The 17689-nt window shown below is 41.8% G+C and overlaps 1 protein-coding gene across 2 annotated transcripts in view; it reads right to left on the reverse strand.

The window, feature by feature from the left end:
• ICAM5 (intercellular adhesion molecule 5) overlaps nt 1–17689 on the reverse strand; it is a 32960-nt gene that overhangs the window by 12211 nt on the left and 3060 nt on the right. For both annotated transcript variants that reach the window (XM_034434319.3, XM_034434321.3), the window contains exons 2-6: nt 15313–15585; nt 13021–13338; nt 7127–7405; nt 5066–5344; nt 785–1027 (exon numbers count right to left, since the gene is read on the reverse strand). In XM_034434319.3, coding sequence (XP_034290210.2) covers nt 785–1027; nt 5066–5344; nt 7127–7405; nt 13021–13338; nt 15313–15585 — 1392 coding nt within the window. The remainder of the gene's footprint in view (nt 1–784; nt 1028–5065; nt 5345–7126; nt 7406–13020; nt 13339–15312; nt 15586–17689) is intronic.

Consider the following 17689-nt stretch of genomic DNA (forward strand, 5'->3'; position numbering starts at 1 on the left):
AAAAACAGTCCTTTTGGCATCAGGCCAAAAGCCCATCTAGTCCAGTATTCTGTGTTACAGTCCAGGGGCAAATGAATGCATTCAAGAATCTTACAAGCAGATGATGATGATGATGATGACATGAAAACTTTCTTCAATGGTTGTTTGCATCAACAGTGGAAAAGACCTGTGATTCAGTAAGTGGTATACAGCCACCAAACCAGAAGTATACAATCAATATCAATGGTGGGATTCAAATTTTTTTACTACCGGTTCTGTGGGCGTGGCTTGGTGGGCATGGTGTGGCTTGGTGGGCATCACTTGGTGGGCATGGCAGGGGAAGTTTACTGCAAAATCCCCATTTCCTCTGGATCAGATGGGGGCGGGGCCAGTCAAAGGTGGTATTTACCGGTTCTCCGAACTACTCAAAATTTCCGCTACCGGTTCTCCAGAACTGGTCAGAACCTGCTGAATACCACCTCTGGTCAATATGTTACCCAAAAATATTCTGATTCTTCATGAATTTATCTAGTCCCCTTTAAAAGCAACTTGTGGCCCTTGCCATATCTGGCCGATATAAGTTTTTTTAAAAAGAAGTGCTTCCTTTTACAGGCCCTGAATTTCCCTGCAATGAATTTTAATGGAGGTGAATGAGAGAAGGGAGAAACATTGGATGCTTTTTGACTTTACAATCTAGGAGTGTGTGGCTGGCCCAAAGTCCTCTCTTAGTCCAGCTCCTTAGACACTACCTCCCCCACCCCCCCAAGTATATGTACATGCACATTGATACAGAAACATTACTTACATTCAACATGGATGGTGATTGTTCTAGTGCTGGAGCCGAGCTCATTTGTGGCCGTGCAGTTATAGATGCCAGCATGGCTCCGGTCAACCTGTGTCTTCTCTTCTACATCATAAGCAATGCCCTCTTTGAAGCAAGCCACCAAAGGCTTTGGATTCCCCTTAGCCAAGCAGTGGAGCATTTGTTGTGTTCTCTCTACCCATGTATGGTTGCTGGGACAAGACAACTCATCCATTTCTGGCACATCTGCAATGTGCAGAGGGAACATACACATTGGTTGAGGCTCTTCTCTCTTTGAATGAGAAATAAAGGGGGATGTTTAAGGTTGGAGAAGAATATTGGGGTGACAGTGGGCATATTGTTAGTTAAGCCTGGAGTGAGGCTGATTTAAGATCTGGTGAGGGGAGTGCCTCTAGTGGCATCACTAAACTGTAGAAAATGGTGTGTTCTTTATTATGTTTCCGACCATGTGCAGGCAACCTTATAAATTTGTCTTATATTTTACTGTTAGATTAATTGATCATTTAAAAGCTGCCTTGGAGATTTTGCAGTGGAAGTGAGGAGTGTTTAATATTTTCAACAAAAGTAAAATGAACTGGGGATCTTTTGTGTCCTGTGATTTTTTGTTTTGTTTTTGTTTTTGAAGCTTTTGAATCAATGATGACTTCTGATAACTGCCTGGACTGGTCCCTGCAGTTTTCTTAGCAAGGTTTTTCAGAAATGGTTTTTCCTTTGCCTTCTTCCTAGGGCTGAGAGAATGTGCCTGGCCTGAGATCATCCACCTGGCTTTATGCCACAAGCAGAACTCAATCTCCTGGTTTCTAGCCTAGTGTCTTAATTGCTGTACCAAAGTAGTTCTACTCTGTGATGGGACATTCAGAATTATTACCTTGGTGTAGATCCATGGCTGTCCCCTCATATTTCAGCTTAATTATTTGCTCAACATAGAACAGAACAACATAACAGAGTTGGAAGGGCCCTTGGAGGTCTTCTAGTCCAACCCCTTGCTCAGGCAGGAAACCCTATACCACTTCAGGCAAATGGTTGTCTAATCATTACATAAAAAGTTCCCGTGTTGGAGCATTCACAATTTCTGGAGGCAAGTTGTCCCACTGATTAATTGTTCTAACTGTCAGGAAATTTCTCCTCATTTCTAGGTTGCTTCTCTCCTTGATTAGTTTCCATTCATTGCCTCTGGTCCTGCCTTCAGGTGCATTTTAGGTTGCACAGAGATTTCTGAGTACCAGAAATCATGAAATAATTTACAAGGAGGGAGGCTGAACTTGCATAGTCACCTTTTAAAAAACTAGAATCCCATTGATCTTCTATTGAGTTTTAAACATATATGGCAAGGATACATCTGCAGTTGTGGTGGACACTATTACTATGGAAACTGGGCAGGTAAGCCCCCATTCTTATACTGACTGACAGCCAGCAACATCTGAGTTTCAATATTAATTTGAAGTGACTAGTGCTTGTAGCTAAAGATCACGTACACAGGAGGATTACTTTAAACTTCCCCCTTTCTGCTAGATAAAAGCTTTTATCTTTTTAGGACAAAGGCAGGAGCTGGGTAGCAAGGTTGACAAATGTTGCTCCTGGGCCTCTGATTGAAAGTTGCAATCTATGAGAAAATGGCAGTTCCTAGGAAACAAGAAAGCTTTTTCTCTGGAAGTCTATTTGTCTCTAAGGAATAGATATAGACAATTCTAGACAGAACACTATGTTAGAATTTTTATTTTGATTGTATGTGTTTGGTATTAATGTCCTGTACAGGCTCAATATTGGTGTGTTTTATATAACTTTACAGCACAGGTTTTTAATATTAAGAGGAGACCCTTATTGTGGTCTATTCATGGCCCTATATTTTCCATTTTTCCAATCTTTTTTTAATACTGGTTTATCTTATTTATGTCTTATGAGATTGATCTGTCTTCCTAAAAATGAATGGATAAGAACTGGCTGATTTCCTTAGCTGCACCTCAGTGCTGTGCAACCAGAAAAAAGTGCTATAGAATTATTTTTTCTCACTTCTTTCCTTTCAAATTGCCAGAAATAAGTATGTAGTGCAGATTGTGGGAATGCTATCTCTCTCACACACTAAGGGCAGAGGGGAGGATTCCAGGTGAGGGGCTGCCTACAAAATAGGTGGTGGCAGTGACGGCTACCAAACCAAGGCAGAAGATAGAGCTAAATATAGACTCAGAGATCTTTTGCACAACAGTCTAAGCGCTCCCAATTCAATTATGTGTAACAGACAGCGTTTGCCATCTTGTGACAAGGGGCACATACCCACCCTTACGACCATTTGCCTGCTGTAGTAGGAGAGCCAGGGCACTTCCATTGTGCCCTAAAGCCATCTTTCTACCAGCTCATTGGGGGTGGGGTGGGGGGCAGATGAAAGATGGTGAAAAGAAGGATGCCAGTTCTCCCAGGATCTAAAAGACCCACTTCTCCCTTTTCTTTGGTTGTCATTGCCCTAGTCTCCATGGTTTGGAAAGTTGGCAGTAGCAAACCAAGAGTGCTAGGTAGGACAAAAAGTACTTGAGGGTGAGGATTGGGAGAAAGAATAGGAAGCTGACCTTTGGGTTCCAGTTTCTCCAGCAGTAAAAAGACCTCCTTTCCCCCAAAGAAGGTCTACTTAATTACAGGGGTACCTACTGTGGAGATAGGTCCTCAGCAGTACAGAGGAACAGCTTAGGTCCTGCAGGGTCTAGGATGCAAGAGGCTGTTTTTACATACTATATGTCTAGTAGTCTACTGGTCAACTGCTGGATATGTGATACATGTTGGTGTTTCACCAGGAGATTGCTTACAAACAGCTGCCGCTTCTGCACTCCTGAAGACAGCAGCACTCTTAGTTTTAAAATAAAATGCAACTTCATTTGTGCATCATCAGGAGTGCATTGATACAGTGGACCACTATGTCACAATAGAGAATCCTGGTTGCACTCCTGCATGAAACCATGAGTAGGTCCTCTTCCACAAGTGGGTTTCAAAATTTTTTACTACCAGTTCTGTGGGCATGGCTTGGTGGGCATGGGGTGGCTTGGTGGGTGTGGCTTGGTGGGCGTGGCAGGGGAAGGATACTGTAAAATCCCCATTTCCTCCCGATCAGCTGGGACTCGGGAGGCAGAGAATAGATGGGGGCGGGGCCAGTCAGAGGTATTTACCGGTTCTCCGAACTACTCAAAATTTCCACTACCGGTTCTCCAGAACTGGTCAGAACCTGCTGAAACCCACCTCTGTCCTCTCCCTTCCTCCTCTCTTCTGCTTTGATTGCCACCTAGGTCAGGGGTAGGGGTAGGGAGAAGGATGGTCTGGTTCCTCCCTCCTGCTTTTGTTTGGAAGGCAGAAAGAACAGGGGGAAGAGGAGAAAAGTGGCAGAGAATGGATCCTTTGGGGCAGGTTCTCTGTTATCTCCATGGCCTTAGGGGGGCTCTCATGCTGCCAGTTACTAGCACCAAAAGAAGGGCTCCCCACTTGCTTTTCTCCTTCCCCTGCTTCTTGGGTGGACAGAACCCCTCCTGCTTTATGCTGAGGCAGAATGGAAAGTGGAAGAGCACTCAGCACATCTTTGGGGCCAGTTCTCACCTTGGGTAACAAGGATAAAAAAAGATTTCAGCTGCCTCCATCTCTGCTTCCGTTCCCTATATGCCTGACCAAAGGTTGGATCCAGATCTTTAGTCCCTCTCACCAGCACAAATTCCAGGCATCTTTAATTCAGTGCTGGAGGTGCCTGTAGCAGCACTATAGAATTACACCTCCTTGTTCCTTCCTGATAGACATTGAATTGCAAATGAGTCCGTCTGCCTCCTTTCCCCATCACTGGCTGTTATCTTACGCTAACACAGTATTATATCTAAAATAGCAGTGAGCGTGTAAGTGCAATAGTTTGCTAGATTTTTATTGTTCTTTTTAATGCAGGCTACAAACCCAGAATGGTCCTAGCATTGCTGACAGGATTACTCGTGCTTCCTGGGTATCCACTTATAGTAAAAGCCTGCTTGGTTTTATTGGGAGGTTAGAATAATGAGCTGTTTTGCAGCCAGAGTGCACCAGAAGCTTCAGTGGCAACAGCAACACAGAAAATAATTTGGACGGGTCATTGTGAGATCTCCAACAGTATAATCAAAGAGATCCTGTTTCTTAGATCCTACTGGGCAATTCCAAGCAGAGGCAAAATGGTTTGAATGTGCTAATTTGCAGGGATAAATGAAATAAGAGTTTTAATGGAAAACTAGTAAACAACATGCTGTTGCAGGAAGGATATTCTGTACTCACAGAAGACAGAGAGTGTGGCAGAGGTGTGCTTTGTTATGGTTATTCCATCAATTTCGAGTTCTACCACACATACAAATTCTTGCCCATTGTCTTCCTCTTGAGCTGTCAGGTTGAGTTGCAATGGAAAGTCATCACTGGATGCCAAGATTCTCCCAGAAGCATTTTGGATCTGAAGAGAAAAGCTGGGGGGTTCAGGCGCTGATGAGTTGCATAGAACTGTCACGAGATTATTGGCAAGGGCCTCAGAGGGGTAGATTTCCAAAGAAGGCTGTGGAAAATCTGCAATTTTGAAAAAAGAAAAAAAAAGAAAGAAAGAAAAAAGAATGCTGCTTCTGAAACATCTCGGGAGATGATGGCAGTTGGGAATTACATCAAATACTAGGCACTATTTCACAGATAAACAGTCTTAAGAATTTGTTTTTGAACAGATATGTGTAATTGCTGATTACCAGATGCATTGCAGTACCACACCTATCATCTCCAGCTAGCACAAGCAGTGATCAAATGTAATAAGAGTTACTGCTCAATATAACAGGAAAATTCACAGGTTGGGGGGAAATTGCATAAGGTACCACAGAAGGAAACATGATGTTACATTTTTGGCATACCCAGCAACACATTTTTGGCAGAGTTTTATGTATTTACAGTTCTGGGACCATTTTTTTTTATTTACAGCCTGCTCAAGGAGAGAAAGAACAGATGGGTACATGGATCATGGGATTTGGAAGATCATCTGATGACTGAAAAAATAAGGCTGAAAACATGACCTGCTGTGTTCTTTTCTCAGTTCTTTAGAACTTTGTATAGTAGCTTATCATGATGTCATCTCACAAACATCTCACTGCATTTGTGATATACATGCCCTCTGCTTCAGAAATGCCTTCTTATGGGGCTAGAGGGAACTATGGCTTTAAGAACCCAAGCAAAACCCTAGATGTGGAATTGGTCAATAATTGTTGGTGTGTGTGTGTGTGTCTGTGTTTGCTAATGGTTTCTAATGAGATAAAACCATTTACCCACCTTAAACTGGCATGAGAGAAAAGGAAAGCAATTCAGATCTTTCTGCCTTCTGGTCTGCTGCCATTGGAAGCTTATTCAACAGCAGGCATGCATAGATTGAAATCCTATGCAACCCTCAAAAGTCCCAAAGACCTTCCAAAATTTGAACCCAAACTAAGGCAAAAGGGAGAAAATGAATACATGGAGAATAATCATTATAATGACACTGAATTTAATTGGCATTTGATTTGCCTCAGCTTAATTTTTCTTGAAGCTCTCCACCTACTTGTTGAAATTAGGCCTTTGGTATACCACTCAGCAGCAGGTGGAACTACTGCCTCAAAAACTATTGCAACCCTCCCTCCTTTAATGGGAAGTATGGTGCACTGATATTCTGACTTCTTAGTGATGATTGCATGTCAGCAGACCACACACACACACACACACACACACACACACACACACACACGTCTTAAATTGGAGACGTGAAGAAAAAGAAGACTGTGTGCTACTCAGGTATAAAGGAAGGTCTTTGTCCCAAAATCTGAAAACAACTGAAATATTTCTCCACAGTTTTTGTAAAAGCTTTGGTATCAGGCCTTATTGAGATGTCTATGGAGATTCTCAGTCATGCAGGTCATGGTTGTCTCAAAGGTGATTTTTTAAGAGGCAACTGGACTTTCTGGTTTTTCTTTAGAGATGTTTCATTAAACCAGAAAGTCCAGTTGCCTCTTGAAAAAGCACCTTTGGGGCCTCCTTGAGATCTGGAATAGTTAAGAAATTTGCTGTTGAGTACAGATGCCCTTTACCTTCCCACTGTCTTTGCCTTATCCCGACCTTCATTATTAAAAAAACTGGATTCAGTATATGTGCGACCCCAATGATATAAACACAGGGTTAAACTCAGTTACAATGAAGGGAAAGGACTGGCTTCTTTATTCTATCTTGAAACCTATCACAATGATGATTAATGTGCTTAGTACTGTCATTCCTTCTCCTCGGTCCTAGCTAGCTTGTTTTGAAACAAGCCACAATTCTGTGGAAATCAGAGCAGCCACTCACTGTAGATATGCACGGTCTCCACTGCAGATTTGGTTATGGGCCCCAGGGACACGGTGCAGTTTAGCTGATAATTTCCTGTTGCCAAGGAAGACACCTGAGCTTGAGCTCTCACAGTATTGCCCGACAGAGTGATGCTGGCATTCAGACTCTGTTCTGTGAACTTCAAGTCAAATTGGGCCTCTTCAGCTGGGAAGACCCCAGCAATCTCGCAGGTCACACTCATGTTAGAGCTAGCTTGTACGTAGCGCAAAGTGTGAAGCTGGGGATCTGCCAGAAAATCTATAAGAAAGAATGATTTTTCCAATTATTTCTCTGCCAGGAAAGCCATCAGATACAAGAACCTCTGTTAAGCACCCTCTTAAGAAGCCAGATTAGTTCCATGAACCCCCCCCCCCTCCCAAAGAAATCTACTTTTCTCTATACATGTTTGTCCTTGGCTCTGTAATCAGTCAGGAAGTCCTGGGACTTCCATTTTTCTTTTCCTGTCCTTAATAATATTTGTCTAATTTATCCAGAATGGGCACTTCAGCCTTTGGAGGCCACATATGACTCCATGGATTTTCTCTGGGATTGTGTATATATGACAACACCATTCTTATTGCAAGACTTGAAAGTTTCCTCCTGAACATGTATTTTGAGTTACTGCTGGATGGGAACACTGAAATAACTGAGTACTTGATAGACTTGATAGAGGCTAAGGACTCCCAGACCCTTATAATGAGGTACGCCTAATAGTGCCAGAGGAGCATAGGAATGGACTTAGAGCAGGGGTGTCAAACTCAAGGCCCATGGTCTGGATCTGGCCCATGAGGTGCTTAGATCTGGCCAATAGGGCCACCCTGGAAACAGTGAAAAATTGGCCCGCAGTGCTTCTGACAGCACTGTTTTCAGAGCCCTCCCGAGCTCTGAAAACAGAGCTCGGGCGGGCTGAGCAGGCTCCATTTTTGCTGGCAGAGGGTTGCAGGAGGCTGTCACAGCTGTAAACGGAGCTTGGAAGCCCGTTTTCACTGCAGAGCACTCGGGCCCCCAGGCGCCCCCGACATGAGTGACGTCAAACTGGCCACACACCCCTGGCCATGCCCCCCTTTGAGGTCAAACACAACCCTGATGCAGCCCTCAATGAAATCGAGTTTGACACCCCTGATTTAGAGGATACCACATAATTAGGCAGTGTTGTGCTGCTGAACATCAATGTGATGACATTTCTCTTGATTCTCTCTAGATTTCCAGCCCCACCTGCTCCCCCCTCAAGGATTCTTCTAATGAAATCAAATGAAGTCAGAAGTTGTTTTGCGGTTAAAAAAAGTGTTAGTCTTCAACGTCACTTTTGAAGCATTTCCCCATTTTAGGAAACATAATGAAAATGGGGGTGGGAATGGTACATGGGCAAATCAAGGTTTTGTTTGCAAATGCTCCTCCTTGCCTAATAAAACTGACTTTTGTAAATTGGGGTGGTGGTAGTGATCACAGATTGGATAGGGGTATCAGGGGACACACTGTTGATAAGTGTGAAAGCATCTTGTGAAAATACCCATGAGACGCTTTTAAAATTTCACAGGTTCGCATGATCTCCAATTATTGTTTTTTCACTGACATAATGTGCTCGCTAGTTGTTTTGATCTTTTGGGGGGCCTTCACTGTTCTTAGCCATTGATGTTTTTCATCTGAGTTATGGGGCATAATTATTTCTAAAACATATCTTGAGCCTTTTAGAATAAAGAATAAACAATGACGTACAGTACGACAGATACACATGTTTATATGACAATCATTAAATGGGTGAAGAAATCTGCCTGCATCTTTTCTTTCTTGCACTCAGTTACAGGTAAAATTGGGGGCAGTTAATTCTCTGGGCACCAGAACAGAATTGTGAGTCACAGCCATTGTAGCTTCATTAAAGCAGCCAGCTCAAGGGCAATGTTTTTGACATACAGTTATTAATATACTCCCACTAACAGGATTATAATAATTACATGTTTCCAGCATGCTCACTAGCAGTAAAATGCCTTTCCTGAGCACAGAACTAGGAACTGGGATGGAGGAAGGGTAAAAAAACTGAAGCAATTCTTAGTCCTATGAATGAAAATCTTATTAGCTTATTAAGTAGCTTCAATATCAAATTAAATATCCTGCAATTAATTATAATTGTTTAAATTATCTGAGAAATCAATGCCCATTTTTTCCCCACTTTAACATCAGAAAGTATTTTGTTTATATCATTAATGTATTAAGAGTCCTTTTTTCCATTGGGACAAGTTGAAGTCTGGCTGCCATATTCATCAGTCATTGCTTAGCCCAATTTCAAAAGATCCTTGGTTCTTTTATCAGGAAGTGATTCTTCCTCCTTTTGGCAATTTGTGCATGGCACAGAGGAGGGCAGGAGGGAAGGCATTACTTATTTTGTTATCCTGCTCCAGCCACTGCTAGCTTTGCCTCCTTATCACTAGCATATGTCCTTAAACAACAAAAAAATTCAGCCATGCTTTTATCAGGTCTTTCTGGCCAAGTGCTGCATTTACTCTTCTTGTTCTTCTTCCTTTTTATTATTATTTGTTTTCTACTGAGGCATGGCTGGTGTTATACTATAAGTAATGTCACTAGAGTTCATAGGCCCAACATTTGGAGAGATGGTGGGAGCACTGGGTTCAAATATACCAGAAAGACATATTAAGCCTTCCAGAGTCTCATCACATCCACTATTTTAAGCCTTAAATTAAAAAAAAAAAAAAGGAAGCTAAAAATATAGGAGAGTGATAATTACTCATTTTGTTGTTTGTGGAGATTCTCAGTCATCCAGGTCATGGATGCCCAAAGGTGCTTTTTTTCAAGAGGCAACTGGACTTTCTGTTTTTTCTTTGAAGACCTTTTGCTTCTTGGATGAGAAACATCTTCAAAGAAAAAACAGAAAGTTCAGTTGCCTCTTGAAAAAATCACCCTTGGGACTACTCATTGTGTTATTGTATTTCAGTAGCACAATCTTTCAAGATAGTAAAATGTAACCCATACATACAAAAAAAAAATAAAAAATCAGTAAATGCTGATTAAAAACAAGATGGCAACCCAGCCAATCATAGAAACTCAATGAAGGGCTCCAACGACCTTAGTCCAAAGCCTGGTGGAAGAACCAAGTCTTCAAGGCCCTCCAGAACAATAGCAGGTGGGAACCACTTGAATCGTAGGGGAACTACATTCCGGAGGACAGGCATAGTGACAGAGAAGATCTGCCTCTGGATGACAGCATGCCAACCCTGTTAGTCCTGATCGGTTGGGCATACACTCTAGAAGGCAGAGAACCCCTCAAATAAATGGTCCTGTGCCACGTAGGGCTTTATAAGTCACAACACACACTTTAAATTGTACCTGGGATCAGATTGGCAGCCATTGCTGCAGAGGTGTCTCTTGGGCATACTGAGGCATCCCCCTCAATGCCTATGCTGCTGCATTCTGGACCAGCTAAAGTTTCTGAGTGGTCTTCTGGGGCAGCCCCATGTAGAGCACATTCCAGTAGTCCAGCACAAGGGCGACTAAGTCAAGAGTGATTATCTGAAGGGCCTCCTGATCTAGGAAAGGGCATGACTACCACATCAGATGAAGTTCTGTAAAGGCCTTCTTGGCTACAGCTGCCATCTGCTCATTGAACAGGAGCGGTGAGTCCAAGAAGACCCCCAGATTGTGCTCCACTCTGGAGTGGGGAAGTATAACCCAACCCAGAGTGAAAACTGGAATCTCTCTGGATCAATTCAGCCTTCAATAAATCTTGTATAGGAAGCTGGAGAAAGATGGAGAGGCAAGATTTGACCCCAGTCTTCTCTGATAAAACAAAGAGAATAAAAACAGAAAGCGATTCTTTCTAAAGAGCACAGGACAGAATTTAACCATTGCAACCTTTCAAAGTTGAGGTCTGATCAGGAACACTGCAGAAGAGCACTATTATAATTAAGATCCTTAACAATACGGATCTTTATATTTTCTTGTTCAAGTACTTCTTCCTTTTGTAACTTTAAATTTGAAAGATTAACATGGTACATGTTCAGGGTGCTGAAATGTTCTTCAAATGTCGCTGAGCTAATATTCAGCAGTCGCAGCTCATATGGCTGGGTTACCATATTTTTTGGAGTATAAGACACACCTTTCCCCCCCAAAAAGAGGGTGAAAATCTGGGTGCGTCTTATACTCCGAATGTAGCCCTGCCCATCCTCTCAAACGGAGGTTTCAGAGGCTGAAAAAAGCCTCCAAAACGGAGCTTCAGAAAAAAAGCCTTCAAAACGGAGCTTCAGAAAAAAAGCCTTTGAAATGGAGGTTTCGGAGGTTGAAAAAAAAGCAAGGCACAGAGCTCACAACTAATGAACCTGTTGCTAAAATTCACCTCTGGGAACAGCTTTTTTCTTATTTTCCTCCTCAAAAACTAAGGTGCGTCTTATACTCCGGTGGTCTTATAGTCTAAAAAATATGGTACTTTATTTTCAGCAACTTCTAGAGATCTATAGCTTTCCCAATTCTGATACAAGTTGCTCTTTTCACTGTGAGCTTGCAATTATTGCAGGCTTTGTAATAGTAGAATGGAAGAAACTATAATAATTTGCTGTGTGTATCATTGAGTGTATGTGAATGGAGATCTGCATCCATTGCACACCCAGAAATCCCATGTGGACATAAACTGAGGGTGAAGAATGATGTGTGACAATAAGGACTGAACACAGAGCTGTGGTGACGCAGTGGTTAGAATGCAGTACTACAGGCTAACTCTGCCTTCAGCCAGAAGTTTGATCCCAACCCGGCTCAAGGTTGACTCAGCTTTCCATCCTTCCAAGGTCGGTAAAATGAGGGCCCAGATTGTTGGGGGCAATATGCTTACTCTGTAAACTGCTTAGAGAGGGCTGTAAAGCCCTGTGAAGTGGTATATAAGTCTAAGGGCTATTGCTGTTGCTATTGCTATTCATTAGCAGTTTTGATTTTCCAGAGGTTAGTTTTGAAGCTGGTTCCTGGCTTCCCAATGCATCTGAGTGTCAGGTTCCAAACAGAAGGAAATAAAAGGAAACAAACCTGGATGCTGCTACCTTAGTTTAATCACTTCTTGGCACTCACTGACAATCGCAGATGAAAATCTTGTTAGAGCTACTGCCCTGTGCTTCCCACCACCATTTATCTATTAGTTATCACCACTCACCCAATCACGCGCGCTGCTCCCTCCCATGTGACCCGGAAGTTGTTTAATTCTTGAGTATTTACAACCAGCATCTAAACAGTTAATCCACTTGTTTATTTGCCATGCTGGGCTGAAACGAGGTTTGTGCGTTCCTCCCCCCAAGAATGGCAGCTCTATGCCGACAGCATGCTGGAGCTGACACTGAGTTACATTCCCAAGCATCGTTTGGCTTGATCCAATCTCCTCCCTCTTGATAAATCCCTCTTCTATCACTGCTTGAACTTTCTGTTAGTAGTAGTGACTACCAGGAAAAGATTTGGGGACAAATACTCAGAGACATCAGAGCTCATTCTGCAGTATAAGTAGCAGCCCAGTTGCCCCCTCCCCCCAATGTAATAAGGTTGATTCACCACATTTGTCCTTTGCCATTAAATACATAATACAAACCTACCTAACTGCAACATGGGAAGTATCATGCTTTGCCTGCTGATTCCCGATTCAGTTTCTCAATTTAGATCAGAACTCCAAGTGGTTTCCCCATAGTCCCCAGCACAAGCATTCCTCTAAGATCCAAATAGACACCCACTCCTCTCTTTCTGAGCAAATAAGAATCCCAGATATTGGGATGCTGGCTTTTAATGTTTCTTTTCTTTCTATTTTGACAACTATTCACCACTTTTTTTGTTGGGAGGAGGAAGCTTCATTCTGGAGAAGATAAAAAATGTACAATAAGAAACTTGCAACTCACCAAAGACTTTTAGGACTTCACTGGATGATGTCTTTTCAAGGAGCTGCCCTCGAGGCCTCAGGTCCAGAGCAATGTGGCAGGTGACTTCCTCCATGTGATTGTCCTGCTGAGCAGTTATGGGGAAGGTCACTAGGACGTCACTTGCTTCAGGAGCACTGTGATTCTCAAAGGTCTCTATGTGGAGTTTTTCTGTTCCTTTATACACTGTCACAGTGAGGAGCTGGATGGGAGCAGCATTGGCAACTCGGCATGTCAGATTATACACTTTGCCCATCTCCATTATTGGCACTGGATCCAGCATTACATGTTCTGGGATTTCTGCAATGATACATGGAAGCCTACTGGGAAAGGATTTCATATAAAGGTGCTGAAGAAATCCCATAGGAAGGGTCAAACCATTTCGATCAGGCATAGACAGCATGTGACCTTCCAAATTATATTGAACAAACATGAGTCCTAGCTAGCATATTTAATCATGCAGCAGAAGAGCAATTGCAATCCAACAATCTTTGAACGACATAGATTGTCTGTCATGCTGATCTAGACCATTGAAGATGTCTTCTCTCCAAATTCTCATTGAGATATATCTCACGGACAAAACAGATTTAAAGTAGTAAGTGGTGAGCATTTATGGGAATCTTGCCAATAACCTATGGTTTTGTCTATAGTAAAGCAAGAAGTAGCTCTCAGAAAGGCAGGCAAGGTAAAACCCTACCTACGTTAAATATTTAGACACTGAAGTCCTTCAGCCCTGTGGACCACACATTCCCACTGCATGTGATATACCTTCAGAAACCCATTTTTCAAAGTCTCTCTCCTCAGGTGACCATTGGTGGCAGAGTAGCTAGAATGCAGTATTACAGGCAAACTCTGCCCATAGTCAGGAGTTTGATCTTGACCAGTTCCAGGTTGACTCAGCCTTCCATCTTTCCGAGGTCGGTAAAATGAGGACCCAGATGATCGAAGACAATAAGCTGACTCTGTAAACTGCTCAGAGTGCTCTAAAGCACTATGGAATGGTAGTATATAAGCCTAAGTGCTATTGCTATTATTTTCCATTTATGATCTTGTGCCACTACTCTCCAAGCACCAAGCATTGCTAGACTCTTCCCTTAGCTTGTTACATACAACTTTAATTTCATACTTTATCCCAACACCCATTTTATCTCACCAGACTTTGTTTCCTTAGGGATCTGAATAGTAAAAACCTGGAAATTATCTTTCTAGGTCACATCTTTAAATACTTTCAAGGTAATCTAATGTTCATATGTTCATATGGTTCCCATGGGGCTGCAGTAGCTTCTAGCTATGCAGGATGTGATAACCCACTTCTGGAAGGGTGCACGTCTCAGTCATTGAAGGCTACCCAAATGCCATCATTTTATTCTGAGAACATTCGATCAGTAGTTGTGCCTTATCAAAACCTCTTACAGTCAACCCCAACAAGTTAATTGGTTGCAATCTGGAGACACCTGTAAAGCAACATGCTGTTGGAGAGGATGGTCCTCTTTGGTGATACTAAAAGGAACAACTTTTGGGTTATATCTATCTGGATATGAATTGCAGATTGCTTCCTTTTTAGTGATTCAGACCTTCCGGTTTTCCTCCTCATTTTCCTTTGCCCTTCCTCTGCTTTTTTCCTTTCCCTGTCATTTCTATTAATGTTTTTAAAAGCTCTGGATTTAGCTATTAAGAGAACTGGAGTTCTATTCAGCATCTTCATTTCTTCAATGGGCTCATAGGGGAATGAGGTAAAAGGAAAAACAGGACAATTATTTGAAGAAATAATAATAATAATAATAATAATAATAATAATAATAATAATAATACCATTAATCAATTGCAAAAGATCGCTTTACTTGGAACAGCTTACATCCTAAAATAGTCCCTTTAATATTATTAAACAATAACATCTGCCTATGCCAGGTCCTTGGGAAGGACTTGATAGGTGGGCAAAAATGCCAGATCCAATCTAAACATCTGGCTGATTATGCAATCAACCATGATAATAATAATCCTTGTTGTTGAATCTGGAAATTCTCACTAGGCTGGATTGTGGAGCCTGGAATTTAGCCCAATGGTCCATTCTAATTAGCATCACTGTACCTGTGTAACATTCAAAAGTGTCCTGTGTCACATTCTGACTTTGTTCATATATATATATATATATATATGTTTCCAACTCTCAGGCCAGGCTGGTCTAGGCTAAGTAATTACCTAGATGAAAAGCTGCTTAAGGCAATCTTTTACAGATATAAACAACAAACAGATCTTTGCATCATCACCACTTACGATAGACCATGATGTTTGCCTGAACAGATTTATGCTCTCCATAACAGCTGAAGGAGCACTCAGTGGCAGACGCCCACTCCGTGATGTTCACAAGCTGGAAAACTGCCCAGTGACTCCCATTGTCTTTCTTCTCCTTCATCAGCGATGTCTCCAAGCCTCCCCTGGCATCTGCCTCCTGGCAGCTGGTACTGCAGTTCAGCCAGAGAGAACCTCCATGCTCCACCACAGGGTTTTCTGGCCAAATGGTCACATCAAACATGTGCTGTTCTGCTCCTGAAATAAGGTATTCAGACTTACCAACCAGTTGGCCCAAAACATCACATAGAGATTTATAGGTTTCTGGATTCAGAGATAGGGAGTATCTTATAGGCTTAGGCAAAAAATTCAGTCCATTCCCTCCCTTTCCCTCTCATTAATCGCAAGGCATTTTAGCAATAGACTGTGCTCATCACACTGAAATAATTAAAGAAACATGAGAGCGCCATTCTTGTAGCTGCAGTTTATACACATTTATGAAAGAAGGAACTCAAGAGATCACAAACGGAATTACAGGAAACACAAATGGAATTATTCCAAGAAAACCACTTGCATTTAAAGAAAAATGTACCTAAATGACTCTACATATTAGATTGAACTTCAAGTCAGTACACAAAAACATAATGCTTTTCACTCAAAGCGTTTCTTTGCAAGAAAGACTAGCTTTTAGAAGAATGGTTTTACTTAGCCTACTCTATGAAGTGCTAATTTTGCATTCCCGCTCTCTTCAGGTATTCATCTGAATGCTTAAGAATTTGAAATGGGCAGAAAACAGTCCATGCCCACAATCCTATTCTCTGCTCTCTCTGTTGGCACACATTCACCTAAGATGTATGAAAGGGATCTATGCTTTTGGTGGCTTGAATTCAAGGACCACTCTCTGGGTTGTCCAGGGTCCATGGAGAGTTGAAGTCAGATTCTAGTGTCTGAAGGTGACAGTCTCCTTAAGATCATCTAGTGAGTATGTGGGTACATGGTGAGAATTAGCATTATCCAAAACGTAGTTGTGCTTTTTACCATCCAAATAAGCACTAGCTTCAGTCACACTATCTACAATGTGGGGACCATAATATCATTTAGAAGGAACTCCTGAAGCATGTTTAAGGAACTTCTACCCAGTAGCGATATTCACTTACCTTCGCTACTGGTTTGCCAATTGCAGCGTGTATGTGCTCACTTCACTCGTGTGCACCACCTCTGCGCATGCACAGAGCGTCCGTGATGATGTCCAGGCGGGTGGGCAGAGCCTCCCGCCAGCACTGCTACCGGTTCTCCTGAACTGGGGAGAACCGGTAGAATCCCACCACTGCTTCTACCCCATTTCAAAATGCACAAAAGTCAGTTTACTTTCTCAAAGCACGTTGCTAAATGAGTTGCCCTTTATAATACTGAGTGATGTATCTTCAAAGGTGCTTGTTCTCTGTTTTAATAAGAGAACTAGTCTGTTTTTGCATTTTACATAATCTAGCAAATGAAATTGGATGAAGCAGGAACTGGCTGCATGCAAAGATCAGTAGATGTAGTGAAGAAGAGCAATCAAGGGAAAATACTTCTATATTCATACATCTCTCTGTATCAAGGAATTGCCAGCCATGCGGGTTTTCCAATTAGTGTCATCCTGGCAAATGCTTTAGGCAATAGCTAGTTTGGGAACATATATATAGTATGCTTGGCCTGATTCTCAGTCATCCAAGTCATGGTTGTCCCAAAGGTGCTTTTTCAAGAGGCAACTGGACTTTCTGGTTTTTCTTTGAAGACGTTTTGCTTCTCATCCAAGAAGCTTCTTCAATTCTGACTGGATGGTGTGGATCTGATCACTATATATATCAACACTTGCTTAAGAATGTTTAATGTTGAATATGAACTCGGTCACTGTGCACTTATTTATTTTGCTCAGCTGTGGTTTATGTTACCAAGGTTGTCTGGGAATGAAAACACTAATTTCTAATTTCACATATAATGGCTGGATTTACATAACCACTAACCACACCCAAACAAATTACATTAGCATAATGTCTGAATCTAACCATTGTGCTTTGGAAAATCTGAGTTATTTTATTTATTTATTAAATTTATATACCTTCCATCTCATTATCCAAAGTGACCTATCATTTATTATTATCTATGAACCCAGAGCACAATTGCATGGTTATTAAAACAACCATTGTTTGGAGCGATTTCACAGCTTTCTATATAGTTGGACAAGGAATAATTTCAGTAACATAACTTAATGCCTTTTGGTCCAGAATAAATGGGTGGATATAACTCTAGCAAATAAATAAGCCAAGAAAAACAAGGAAAAATATGTGAAATCTGTTTCTGGTCCTTTTTTCAATTTCAT

Source organism: Pantherophis guttatus, chromosome 2 (assembly GCF_059756535.1).
Source record: "Pantherophis guttatus breed Tessera chromosome 2, ASM5975653v1, whole genome shotgun sequence".
NCBI classification, from domain to species: domain Eukaryota; kingdom Metazoa; phylum Chordata; class Lepidosauria; order Squamata; family Colubridae; genus Pantherophis; species Pantherophis guttatus.